Genomic DNA, 13,680 nt, shown 5'->3' on the forward strand with positions numbered 1-13,680 from the left:
TGCAGATCAGAATTGCATGTAATGTGAATAAGCTTGAGAGAGTGCAGGAAGGATTCACAAAGATGTTGCTGGGACTGGAATGTTAGAGCTGTGGGACTGGTTCCCTCATTCAATGGAGACTGAGCGGTGATGGGCAGATACCGTTGGGGCAGTATACCTATTTTTAGATAGGTATATGTATGTATGTACAGGAAATGTAGTGATATGGATCATGTGCAGGTGGAGGAGATTAGCTTAGCTTGGCATTGTGTTTGGCACAGACATTGTGGGCCGCAAGGCCATGCTGTCGTGTTCTATGTAAAGTGCATCAGGAAATTATATTAACCACTGATCGTAATTAATTAATTACAGACATAAGAAATCGAGGCAGGATTAGGCCATGTGCCCTTCATTGGATGATCCCTAATTTGAAACTATTCTGCTTAAAGTAGGTCCCCACCAAAAGAAACATCTCTCAAAATCTACCCTACGACATGTCAGCCAGATGAGGTTAGAGGTATTTTCCTTGAAGAGATTAAATGTTGCATTTGTAATGAAAAGTATTGCAAGTGTAATCCTGAAATGGATCAAGCAGAAATTCCATGGGCCATATCTTTGTCCATGGAACTGATGCGCTTCAATGCTGGGAACTAAATTAGGCACTTTGCATTTTATCCTTTGCTCCATTTATTGTACTTTAGCTTGACTTCATTGTGTTTATGTATAGTGTTATCTAATTTGTTTTGATAGTGTGCAATTTAAAGCCCTGTCCCACGGTACGAGTTCATTCCAAGAGCTCTCCCGAGTTTAAAAAAAATCAAACTCGTGGTAAGCACGGAGAATGAACGTAGCGGGTACGTCGGAGCTCTGGCACGTCTCTTAACGGCTCGTAACGCTAACGGCAGGTACTCGGGAAGACTCGCTAACGGCAGGTAAGCACGGGAAGACTCATGAAGATTTTTCAACGTTGAAAAATGTCCACGAGAGCCCCGAGTACCGACGAGTGGCCATTACCGTAAATCAGGGCAAACTCGGGAGAACTCTTGGAATTAACTCCTACCGTGGGACAGGGGTATTACAGTTTGTAACTCTACCTCGTTGTAATTAATAACCTCAACTAAGCGCTGCTATTCTAACTGGTGGCTTGGAAATGATCCACGGCTGAATCTAATCTTGATTTTGATCGTTTTTCCTTCTTTCCATCACAGGTTGAATATGTTTTCACAGATAAGACGGGAACGTTGACAGAGAATAACATGGAGTTTATTGAGTGCTGTATTGATGGCCGTGTACATGTATCGCAATCTATCTCCAATGGACAAAGCTTTTACAGCCACATAGCAATTGATTTCATTGATGCACCTGTGGCAGTGGTGGACCGGGTAAGAAAGCGATTCATCATCAGCTGGGGGAAAGGATTGAACTTGCACTTTCTTTGGAATATCATTGGACAGCAAAGCAAAAGACTATGACTCAAATGTTGCAAATGCTCTAGAGCCTTTGCCTCTAAATCTACTCTCATCCCTCGTGTTTATGTCAAAGTCATATGCAACTATCTCTCTTTAACTATCTTGACACTCAAATCCGCTCAATATACCTTTCCCCTTAATGCAAGCCTCTGGCATCTTTATACTGATCCCTCTGCAAAAATGTTCCACTATCTGCGATATCCATTCATCTGTATGGGGTGACGAATGTCATATATATCATGACATCCTGACTCTTGTACTCAATGCCCCAACCTATGAAGGCAAGCATATCATATGCCTTCTTTACCACTCTTAATTACTAGTGTTGCCACTTTCAGAAGTTGGGGACTTCAAGATTCTTCTGCACATCAATGCTGTTTAGGGTCATGCTATTAATTGTATATTTTTCCCTTACTTGCACCCTCCCAAATTGTAACACCTTGCATTTGCTCAGATTACATCCTATCTGCCATTTTACCACCCATTTCTGTAGATCTATGTTTATGTCAAATAATTTATATATATATTACAGACAGCAGAGGTCCAGGCACAGATCCCTGTGGATCGATCGCCACTGGTCACAGATCTCCAGCCTCAATATTGTCCTTGCACTGTAACGCTCTCTTTTATCAGTAAGCCATTTCCTAATCCATTCGACCGAGTCACTGTTAAACCTTGCATCTGAATCTTCTGAATCAGCTTACCTGTGAGTCTTTATCAAATGCCGTCCTAAAATCCATGTGGACAACATTCACCGCCTTACCCTTGTCGATCACTGACGTTCCTCCTCTTCAAAAAACTCGATCAGGTTCGTAAGAGATAACCTGCCATGTACAAAGCTATGCTGACTGTCTTTAATTAATCTATTATCTTTCAAATGGGAGTAAATCCTATCCCAAAGAATCCTTTCCAATAGCTTCTCTACCACTAACAGGAGTCTCACTGGCCTACAATTCCCTGGATTCTCTGCTTCCCTTCTGAAATAAAGGAACAACATTATCTGCTCTCCAGTCCTCTGGAACCTCGCTTGTGGCTCGAGAAGATGCAAAGATATATCAAAGCATCAGCTACCTCCTCTTTTGCCTCTCTCAATAACCTGGGATAGGTTCCATCAAGTCCGAGGGATTTAGACAATAGACAATAGGTGCAGGAGGAGGCCCTTCAGCCCTTCGAGCCAGCACCGCCATTCAATGTGATCATGGCTGATCATTCCAATGAGTACCCCATTCCTGCCTTCTCCCCATATCCCCTGATTCTGCTATTTGTCCATCTTCATGCTTTAAGAGCCCCAACACCACTTTCGAGTCATAGAGTGATACAGTGTGAAAACAGGCCCTTCAGCCCCACTCGCCCACACCGACCAACAATGTCCCAGCTACATTAGTCCCACTTGCCTGCGCTTCGATCATATCCCCCCAAACCTGTCCTATCCCATGTGCCTGTTTAACTGTTTCTTAAACGATGGGATAGTCCCAGCCTCAACTACCTCCTCTGGCAGCTTGTTCCATACACCCACCACCCTTTGTGTGGAAAAAATGACCCCTCGGATTCCTATTAAATCTTTTCCCCTTCACCTTGAACAATGTCCTCTGGTCCTCGATTACCCTTCTCTGGGCATAAGACTCTGTGCATCTCCCTGATCTATTCCTCTCATGATTTTATACACCTCTGTAAGATCCCACCTCATCCTCCTGCTCTCCATGGAATAGAGACCTAGCCAACTCAACCTCTCCCTATAACTCACACGCTCTAGTCCTGGCAACGTCCTTGTCAATCTTTTCTGAACCCTTTCAAGCTGGACAATATCTTTCCTATAACCTGGTGCCCAGAACTGATCACAATATTCTAAATCCGGTTCTCACCAACGTCTTATACAACTGCAACATGACCTCCCAACTTCTATACACTTTCTTAATCTTAAATTACTCTTGCATATTGCTCACTGTCCTCCGTCCTTTTCCTTAAACAGAAACAAAGTTATCTGTTAGTACCTTGACTAAATCCCCAGACTCCAAGCACAAATTCCCTCCCTATCCTTGAGCGAGTCTACCTTCTCTTTGATCATCCCCTTGCTTGTAAATGTAGGTAATAAAAGATTTGGGATTTTTTGAATCCGACTTGTCAAAGCCATTTTGTGGCCCCTCTTATCGCCCACGTCAGTTCTTTCCTCCTTTCCTCAAAGGCCCTGTATGATTGCACATACTTCCTCTTTTGTGTTTTTACTTTTGACCAAATTTACATCCTCTTTGGTCATCTAAAGTTCCCTTACTTTGCCATAATTATCCCTCCTCCATACTGGAACATGCTGGTTCTGAACTATGATCAACTTTGATCAAATGTTTGATTTTAGTTCACTGAATGTTTCAATGTCCAGAGGAAGGGATGCCTGTGTGGGCAGTTGGTATTTTCTATAACTTATCTTGATGAGACTTTGGAAGAAACAGTCAATTAAATTTCCTTCTCTTACGTTTCACAGGCCAGTTGATACCATTAACTTGATGCTGAATTCTTCCAATTTGTGGTGTACCGTTTAGAAAATAACAATTTTGTTTGATGCTACTTAGATACATTATAAGGATTGTAGCATCAGGGATAACGGCGGATTGACAATGACTGCACCGAGACTCGCGTTAGGGTGAACTCGCTTGATCTGGTTTATTTATAGTGAAGGACAAAAGTGACGAGAAGGTCTGGCTCCGATGAGGGGAGCGCAATCCTTTGTCGTCTGTGTGCAAATGAGTAGGCACCGGCAATCTCGGGCTTGTCCCGACAGCTCATTCTTGCCTCAAGTCAGGGTGCTGGCATTCTGTGGCTTTTCCTGTCAGCTCAGTCTTGACATCTAAGGAGGCACTGTCTGTCTAGGGTTTGTCTGGCAGCTCGGTCTTGACCATGTAGAGAAGGTCCTGGCGGTCTCGGTCTTGCCCTCATAGGAGCCTTTTGCGATCTAAGACTTGTCCTGCTTCTCAATCCTGACCTTAAGGGAGAGCTGGCTGTCTTGGCCTTGCCCAGTTGCCTTGCAGAGGAAGAGCTGGCCATCTTGGTCTTGTCCCGGCAGCTCAGTCAGAGTTGCTGGTAGTCTCAGGTTTGTCCCAGCAGTTCTGTCTTGGTCTCTGGTTTCTCTCAATAGGTCAGAAAAGGGGTGCTGGCTGTTTTGGGGTTGTCCTGGCAGCTCAGTTCATGCCTCAAAAGAGGTGCAGTAATCTCAGGCTTGTCCCTGCACTTCACTTTTGCCTCAAGAGTAGATGCTGGTAGTCTTTGGCTTGTCCTGGCAGCTCAACCATTGCCATGGAGGTGATGCTGGTGATCTTGGGTTTGAGTCGGTGGCTCACTCTTTGCCTCATGAGGGGATGCCGGCAGACTCTGGCTTGTCCCGGCTGCTCATCTTCACAATCCATGTGCGGACGCAGTCCCTTGTTACTTGTAGGCAGGTGAGGAGACACGGCCGGTCTTGGCCTTTTCCCGGCCTCTCAGTTTTGGCCTCACAGGATTTGCTGGCTGTCTCAACCTCGGAGCCCCTAAGGCAGCTCTGTCTTTCATCAAGCCTGCAAAAGAAAAACACAGCTTCCTCCCACTCTCCCTTCGCCTGGAATTGCTATGGTTTTCAAGGAGGAGGATGATGAGGCGCAGGTGCGCCAATCCAATAAGAGCTGTTGTCTCACCTCAACCCAGACCTCTGTCCAGGATGCCAGTGGTGTCTGGTGCTGAGGATTGCCTTCCCATTGCCCATGGTCTCTCTCGTGTATTATATAGTTTACAGTGTACTCTGGGCAGTGGGGGCAGGTGCTATAGACCTGCACGGGAAGGTAGACGCTCCCGCCCCCATGAGTCTCGGGCAGATGGGGCTCGTCAGCATGGGAAGGCAGTCCACCTAGGAGAGGGAAAACTCTGATTTAAATCCTCCACTGCCATATCCCGTCATGGAAAAGGCTCCAGGAGTAAACCTCAAGAAAATCCGGAGTCGGAGCCCCTAAGGCTGTTCGTCGTTGTCTACAACCTCGCTCTGGCAGCTCCTGCGACGGCGCTGGTGCCACACTGTAATGGCCCTGCTGTTCCCTTGGATCGATCAGCGATGTGGAGAGGGGGGACGTGCTGCATGGGCAACAGCCTGTCCTCCATATGACATCACCCAGGCGAGCATCCGACCACACATCACCTGCAAACTAGGATGCATCACCCATGGTCAGTCATGACCGAGAGGGGCTACTATAGTGTACTATGTTCACATTTTCTGTTGTGCTGCTGTAAGTAAGAATTTCACTGTTCTACCTGGGACATATGACAATAAAACACTCTTGACCTGTGTGCCGATAATGGAGATCTGAGCGATGCACGAGGGAAGAGGCGCTGTCGTAGGATATATAAATGCCAAGACAAAGTAGTGTACAGAATAAATAGGTGTGTGACCAATCACTGTCTACTTAGCTATTATTGATTTGGGTTATTTTACTTCCAGGGAAGAGAGGACTTGTTTTTCCGTGCATTGTGTCTTTGCCACACAGTCCAGGTGAAGAGGGAAGACCAGACAGATTGTCCAAAGCAGGACCAGGAAAATCGAAGATCTTCAGTTTATATCTCCTCCTCGCCTGATGAGATTGCTCTGGTCGAAGGTGTAAAGAGGTACTGAAACGTGATCTAATTATGCACAGTGTGGGAAGGAGGGTGGTGGGCATTTGTGTGAAAGGTGAGAATCATTATTTTTTACTTACTGATACTAATTTCTATTCAATAGTACATGCCTGTAACTCAAAAGGACACAAGGTGTTGGAGTAACTTAGGTCAGGCAGCATCTCTGGAGAACATGGAAGATGATGTTTCGGGTCGGGACAACTTCTTCTGACCTCCTTTTGGAGAAGGGTCTCGACCTGAAACATCACCTATCCGTGTTCTCCTGAGGTGCAGCCTGACACACTGAGCTACTCCAGCACTGTGTCCTTTTGTGTAAACCAGCATCTGCAGTTCCTTGTTTCTACACGATGTCTAACTTCTTGAGGATTTTTTTGTTGCATATCTGTGTTCTTTGCAACGAAAATATTGAAACTATTGCACACTATTTACTCCATTGAGTCTGTTGCAAGGACTGATGATGGAACCTTCAACTTTTGCTGGATATAACACTTCTGAACTAATGGTCCACTACTTTCAACATGCACTATTCACAGGTTGTTGCTCGCCAAGAACTACCCCATCTTGCATTCGTTTTGTCCACAAGCTTACTTGGTGACTGGCTACTACTGAGATATTAACCAACAGATTCAAGATTCAATCCTGCTATATCTGTGCCAAAAAATAAAATTGCTTTGCATGAGAAAAAAAAGCAATGTTTTTGTGGGGAAAATTCAGTTTTTACTTTCCAGATCAAATTCAACTAAAATATTTTAACACTTTGCCAACCTATGGTTCCTTCAGGTGGATAAAATGACCCAATATTTAGGGACACAATGATGGTGAGATGCCCCTTCTTCCACCTCTTCCGCTGCCCAATACAAAGTTGTATCCGTTGCATGTTCACTCAAGCCACCCTTAACCATGTCTCCCACATTCTTAAAACAATATCTTCAAACTGAGGGACTGAAGCAGTACTTTTTCAAACGTTGATCTGCTACATATGTTTACTAAAGGAAATCAAAATGTTTTAATTGTTAATATTCTATATTAAATTCTATACACTAGCCCATCAAACTTTATGTTTAATTAGATCATCGAGTACAACGCAGAAACAAACTCCTCGGCCCAACCAAGGTGCTTTCCTCAGCTGGCCCCATTTGTTTGCATTTGACCCATATCCCTCAAAAACTGTCCAAATGATGTTAAAACATAGTAATTAGCTGCAGATGAAATACCAGGAGCACATAGGAGAGCTGACTTTGTTCCTTTATTTTAGAAGGGCAGCGGGGATAACCAAGGTAACTAAACCCATTGCGTTTTACTTCTCTAGTAGAGAAATTATTGCAGAAAATTTTACGGAACAGTAATTTTAAAGAACAACAATACATTTGGAAACACAGAGACTGATTAGGTTAATCAGCATGGTTTTATGTGGGGGAAATCCTAAATCATTAAAGTTATTGTTTTTTGAGGAGGTTACAAATGAGAAAGATGAAGGCAGGTTGATAGATATTGTCTCTGTAGACTTTAGTAAGACATTGGTTAAGATTCTTCATGGTAGGCTGGGCCTAGTAGGATACTAAGAAGCGCTGGTGAACCGAGAAATCTTGGTTCCAAGTCCATAGTTCCCTGAAAGTGGCAACCACCGGGTTAACCACTGGGTGGCGCCAGCCACGGCTGCCTCGCCAACAGTCTGTCTGTCCCTTCCTCCTTTGTGTTTTAATAGTATGTGTTAAATGTATGTTTTAAGTGTCCTTTCGCTTGTTTTATGTGGGGGGAGTTGGGGGAAACTTTGTCTAATCTCTATCCTCGACGGAGAAGCGATTTTTTTCCATATCGTATCTCCGTCCGCACTGCGGCCTAACATAGAGGAGTTAGCGGCCTTTGCTGGAGACCGATTTTGAGAGCTCCACCCTGGTCGCCTACGGACTTACCATCGCGGAGCTCGCGATCCCTTTGGCAGGGATCGACCTCGGATCCAACTGTGGATGCCTGCGGACATAACATCACGGAGCACGTGGTCTCTGGTCAGAGACCGACTTCGGGAACTCCAAGCCGCAGGAGCTTCGACCGCCCCGATCGGTAGCTTCGATCGCTCTGATAGATGGTTCCCCCGACTCCCCCGACCGTGGGAAAATAAAGAAGCAGTAGATTGGACATTTGTGTCTTCCAGCACAGCGAGGAATGTGGGGAATCCACTGTGTTGGATGTTTATGTTAACTTTTATGTAATTGTGTGTCTTGTTACTTTTGTTCCCTCGTATGGCTGTATGGTAATTCACATCTCACTGTACCTTCATTGGTACATGTGACAATAAAAGACCTTTGAAACCTTTGAAATAGATAGGGTGATGATGAAGACATATTGTATGCACATGGACACCAAGGTAAACTGGCTAATTCAACACAAAACTGGCTTAGTGATAGGAAGCAGGTGGTTGATGGATGTTTTTCTGATTGGAAGTCTGAGCATTGGTCTGCTGTAGGGATTGGTGCTGGTAACTTTTGCTGTTCAGTGTGGCAGAGCGGCGCAGTGGTAGAGCTGCTACATTACAACGCCAGAGACCTGGGTTCGATTGTGCTGTATGTATACATAGAAACATACTGTAGAAACATAGAAAATAGGTGCAGGAGTAGGCCATTCTGCCCTTCGAGCCTGCACCGCCATTCAATATGATAATGTCTGATCATCCAACTCAGTATCCTATACCTGCCTTCTCTCCATACCCCCTGATCCCTTTAGCCACATGGGCCACATCTAACTCCCTCTTAACTATAGCCAATGAACTGGCCTCAACCATCCTCTGTGGTAGGGAATTCCACAGATTCACCACTCTCTGTGTGAACATTTTTTTTCTCATCTCGGTCCTAAAAGACTTCCCCCTTATCCTTAAACTGTGACCCCTTGCTCTGGAGGTCCCCAACATCGGGAACAATCTTCCTGCATCTAGCCTGTCCAAACAAAGATACAGTTTGTATCTTTTCCTTGTGACCTCGTGGATTTTCTCCATGTTCTCAGGTTTCCTCCCCACTCTCCAACCATGCACAGGGTTGTCAGATAATTGGCTTCGGTAAAAAAAATAGTAAATTGTCCCTGGTGTGCTGGTACACAATCGCTGGTCGGCACGGACTCGCCCAACCAAAGGGCCTATGTTTGCGCTGTACCTCTAAAGTCTATGGGTATATATCAGTGATTTGGTTGTGAATGTAGGGGATAGGATTAGTAAATTAGTGGATTTCTTGAAAATTGGTGGAGTTGTGAATAATGAGTAAGGTTGTCTAAGGCTGCAGCGGGATATGGATCATACGGGAAAGTTGGGTGGAACATTGGCAAACAAAATAGTAAGATTAAATGAGAACTTACCAGTTTGAAGTTTGATCTTTATTTTATGAGGAGTTACGATGAGGGATTACGTGAAGAGCCCGCCAGCCCGCATGCGCCAATCTTCAAAGCAGCAGTGTGAAATCACAGATAGCAGTTGTTGAACTGAATATAGGAAGATTCGAGAAACTAGAACTACCAGCTGACCTTTATGAGAGAGGGTTGGGAGTGGAGGGCACGTAATCCCTCTTCGTAACTCCTTATTAAATAAAGATCAAACTTCAAACTGGTAACTTCTCGTTTAATCTTACTATTTTACTTCGGAGTCACGTGAGTGACTACGTGAAATTTTCAAAGCTCTGTGATTTCATGCCATGAACACGAGTCCATGCGTCACACACTGCATCAGTTGACCAAGGATGAGTGAACATTAATAATGCATTCAGACATGACATAGATATAGACATGCTGATGCTTTTTAATGAACAAATAATAATAATAGTAACCCCTCTCATCTGGGAGGAAACTACAAAACAGAACCTAAAATTGAATTGGCAAATAGAGTTGTCAAGTACCCTCGGTCTGGCAATGGGTTTGTTATAAAATGTTTGGAAAGATCATTAGTTTGACCATCCTGCAGCCACTAGGATGTAGTCCAGCGGAACGTCCATAACCATGCTGCTGATGTTGTTGCAGCCCTGGTGGAGTGAGATTTGAAAATGTCAGTGTTCACTCCTGCATAAGCCAGAACCCATTTTTAACCACCTGGAGATGGTCTGTACTGATACCTTCTTATGAGGTCTTCTGTAACTAACAAACATTGCTAGTTCAGAGCCTCTAAGGCTCTTAGTGACCTAACATACTGTTGTAGATGTGTGACCACACACAACCGAAGGTCCATGGGATATGCCAACAAATCTAGTTTGAGACCTGATGCCCCTGGTCTACTCTGCTTGAGTAAGTCATAAACATAAAATGTTATTTTGCCTGCAGATGTAACCATCCTGTCCAATCGCAGCTTATGCAATGACTGGACCCGTTGCGCTGAAACCAGTGCCATAAGCATAACCACTTTGTAAGTGAGTTTGACCAAGGACAGGGATGTAGCTGGAGCCTACCGGCGAAGCGGCGTTAGAACAATGTTAACATCCCATATCTCTGCGTACCTGGGCCTGGGAGGTTTTGAGTTGAAGATACCCTTCATAAATCTGGATATCAGAGGGTGAGGTCCGACAGAGTGGGTCCCGCTCCCCGCAGCAAATATGATGAGAAGGCACGTTTGGCACAGTTAATGGCACTATAACTTAATTTTTGTCAAAAACCCATTCGAAAATGAACTTCAAGACGTCAGTCATCCGTGCCATATTATATGTAATATTAGCATTTAAACAAAATCTCCTGATGAGGAAATGTACTGCTTTTTTGGTGCTATTCCTTGAATCTGCAGTGAGCACGTCCATGGTTCAGTCTGACAGCCCAAGCCGCAGGAACGGTCTTCTCAGAGTCTGCGTCAATGAATTGATTTTATCATACAGAGGATGGTTTCGCGAGTCATGGGCTAAACCAGCAATTTTAGTGTCTAGAAATAACCATATAAGGTTCTGTTAGCATTCCAAACATCAGCGGGAACCATGACTGTATAGGCTTTGAAGCTGCCACCAGCTTCAGTGAACCGCTTACTGCCGATGGAGGCGTGGGGTGTGTTGTCGCCGAAACGATGAAGCTTTGCTCATCGTTGGTACCTTGATTAGTCCGACAGCTTTTGCTTCCTCATCCAGGTCTTACCTGTTGGATAGGTCTTCCCTGAAGAGAAGATTCGGTGGCTGGACATTGCTGTCCTTACATGAGCCTGTAAATTTGGAATTTAAGGCAGGTCTGATGGCGTTCTTTTGAAAGCAGTTCATTTTGAAGTGTGCATTGCACATTAACACCAGGCCAGTAATTTTTAAAATTTGTTGGAGTTTCATCTCCTAGATTTTCATGCCCCCTCCAATGTCACCCCAGATAGCGTTGTTCACTGCCGGACTTTCAGGAACAATTTACAGGTGCATGGTATTTTACAGCCGTCACCTGTTCCTGTAATGATGTGACGTGAGGTAGCTGAAGCTTGCAAAGCTTGTAACGTGAAGGGAACCTCTGGGCCCCTCCGGGTTTTCTGCTAATGGCTGGAAGCCAACTCATGACAGACATTTCTTGAACCTCACACATGTACTCCAGTATGTTCCACGGACATACTTCCGAGTTTGGAGTCAGTTACACACTGGCCCCTCGCACTCCCTTCCACAGAGAGTAGCAATGTTACAAAATTTTGAGATTTTAAAAATCAAGTCTGTAACTTATCCCATCAGATAAAGCATAAAAATAAGTTTAATTTGACACCTAATTCACTTTCATATCTCAAGTATTTAAAAAGTTATGGCCATTTTCATACTGGGAAATGAGCATCTTGTTCCCTATTGATTTTTAAATAGCCTAAATGTCAAAATAATATTCACAAATAATTCACAATAAAACATGATTTTAAAATCTCATTTACATTAATTTATAGGCCAAATGGAAGGAATTTAGTGTTTAATTGCTGTAAATAAATGCCCATTTAAATCAGCTTTCCAGTGGGTCCCTGTGGAACGCGCTGGTTTAGAACGTCTAAGGATGGCAGGTTTAGGCCAAATTTAGGCCAAAAACTTCAATTTTGGTCTCATCTGACCAGAGCACCTTCCTCCAGATGTTTGCTGTGTCCCCCACATGGCTTGTGGCAAACTGCAAACGGGACTTCTTATGGCTTTTTTTTCAACAATGGCTTTCTTCTTGCCACTCTTCCATAAAGGCCCGATTTGTGGAGTGCACGACTAATAGTTGTCCTGTGGACAGATTCTCCCACCTGAGCTGTGGATCGCTGCAGCTCCTCCAGTGTTACCATGGGCCTCTTGGCTGCTTCTCTGATCAATGCTTTCCTTGCCCGGCCTGTCAGTTTAGGTGGACGGCCATGGTAGGTAGGTTTGCAGTTGTGCCATACTCTTTCCATTTTCGGATGATGGATTGAACAATGCTCCGTGAGATGTTCAAAGCTTGGGATATTTTTTTATAACCTAACCCTGCTTTAAACTTCTCCACAACTTTATCCCTGACCTGTCTGGTGTGTTCCTTGGGCTTCATGATGCTGTTTGTTCACTAATGTTCTCTAACAAACCTCTGAGGCCTTCACAGAACAGCTGTATTTATACTGAGATTAGATTACACACAAGTGGACTCTATTTACTAATTAGGTGACTTCTGAAGGCAATTGGTTGCACTGGATTTTATTTAGGGGTATCAGAGTAAAGGGGGCTGAATACTTTTGCACGCCACACTTTTCAGTTTTTTATTTGTAAAAAAATATGAAAACCATGTATCATTTTCCTTCCACTTCACAATTATGCGCCACTTTGTGTTGGTCTATCACATAAAATCCCAATAAAATACATTTACGTTTGTGGTTGTAACGTGACAAAATGTGGAAAAGTTCAAGGGTATGAATACTTTGCAAGCCACTGTAGAAACATAGAAAATAGGTGCAGGAGTAGGCCATTCTGCCCTTCGAGCCTGCACCGCCATTCAATACGATAATGTCTGATCATCCAACTCAGTATCCTATACCTGCCTTCTCTCCATACCCCCTGATCCCTTTAGCCACATGGGCCACATCTAACTCCCTCTTAACTATAGCCAATGAACTGGCCTCAACCATCCTCTGTGGTAGGGAATTCCACAGATTCACCACTCTCTGTGTGAACATTTTTTTTCTCATCTCGGTCCTAAAAGACTTCCCCTTATCCTTAAACTGTGACCCCTTGCTCTGGAGGTCCCCAACATCGGGAACAATCTTCCTGCATCTAGCCTGTCCAAACAAAGATACAGTTTGTATCTTTTCCTTGTGACCTCGTGGATTTTCTCCATGTTCTCAGGTTTCCTCCCCACTCTCCAACCATGCACAGGGTTGTCAGATAATTGGCTTCGGTAAAAAAAATAGTAAATTGTCCCTGGTGTGCTGGTACACAATCGCTGGTCGGCACGGACTCACCCAACCAAAGGGCCTATGTTTGCGCTGTACCTCCAAAGTCTATGGGTATATATCAGTGATTTGGTTGTGAATGTAGGGGATAGGATAGTAAATTAGTGGATTTCTTGAAAATTGGTGGAGTTGTGAATAATGAGTAAGGTTGTCTAAGGCTGCAGCGGGATATGGATCATACGGGAAAGTTGGGTGGAACATTGGCAAACAAAATAGTAAGATTAAATGAGAACTTACCAGTTTGAAGTTTGATCT

General features: G+C 44.2%; 1 protein-coding gene across 3 annotated transcripts in view; it reads left to right on the forward strand.

Annotated features, from left to right (window-relative positions):
- Nucleotides 1-13,680, forward strand: part of atp11a (ATPase phospholipid transporting 11A) — a 165,133-nt gene that overhangs the window by 58,479 nt on the left and 92,974 nt on the right. For all 3 annotated transcript variants that reach the window (XM_033022290.1, XM_033022289.1, XM_033022287.1), the window contains exons 13-14: nucleotides 1,188-1,361; nucleotides 5,902-6,065. In XM_033022290.1, coding sequence (XP_032878181.1) covers nucleotides 1,188-1,361; nucleotides 5,902-6,065 — 338 coding nt within the window. The remainder of the gene's footprint in view (nucleotides 1-1,187; nucleotides 1,362-5,901; nucleotides 6,066-13,680) is intronic.

The sequence above is a fragment of the Amblyraja radiata genome, chromosome 6 (genome assembly GCF_010909765.2).
Source record: "Amblyraja radiata isolate CabotCenter1 chromosome 6, sAmbRad1.1.pri, whole genome shotgun sequence".
In the NCBI taxonomy this organism is placed as follows: Eukaryota; Metazoa; Chordata; class Chondrichthyes; order Rajiformes; family Rajidae; genus Amblyraja; species Amblyraja radiata.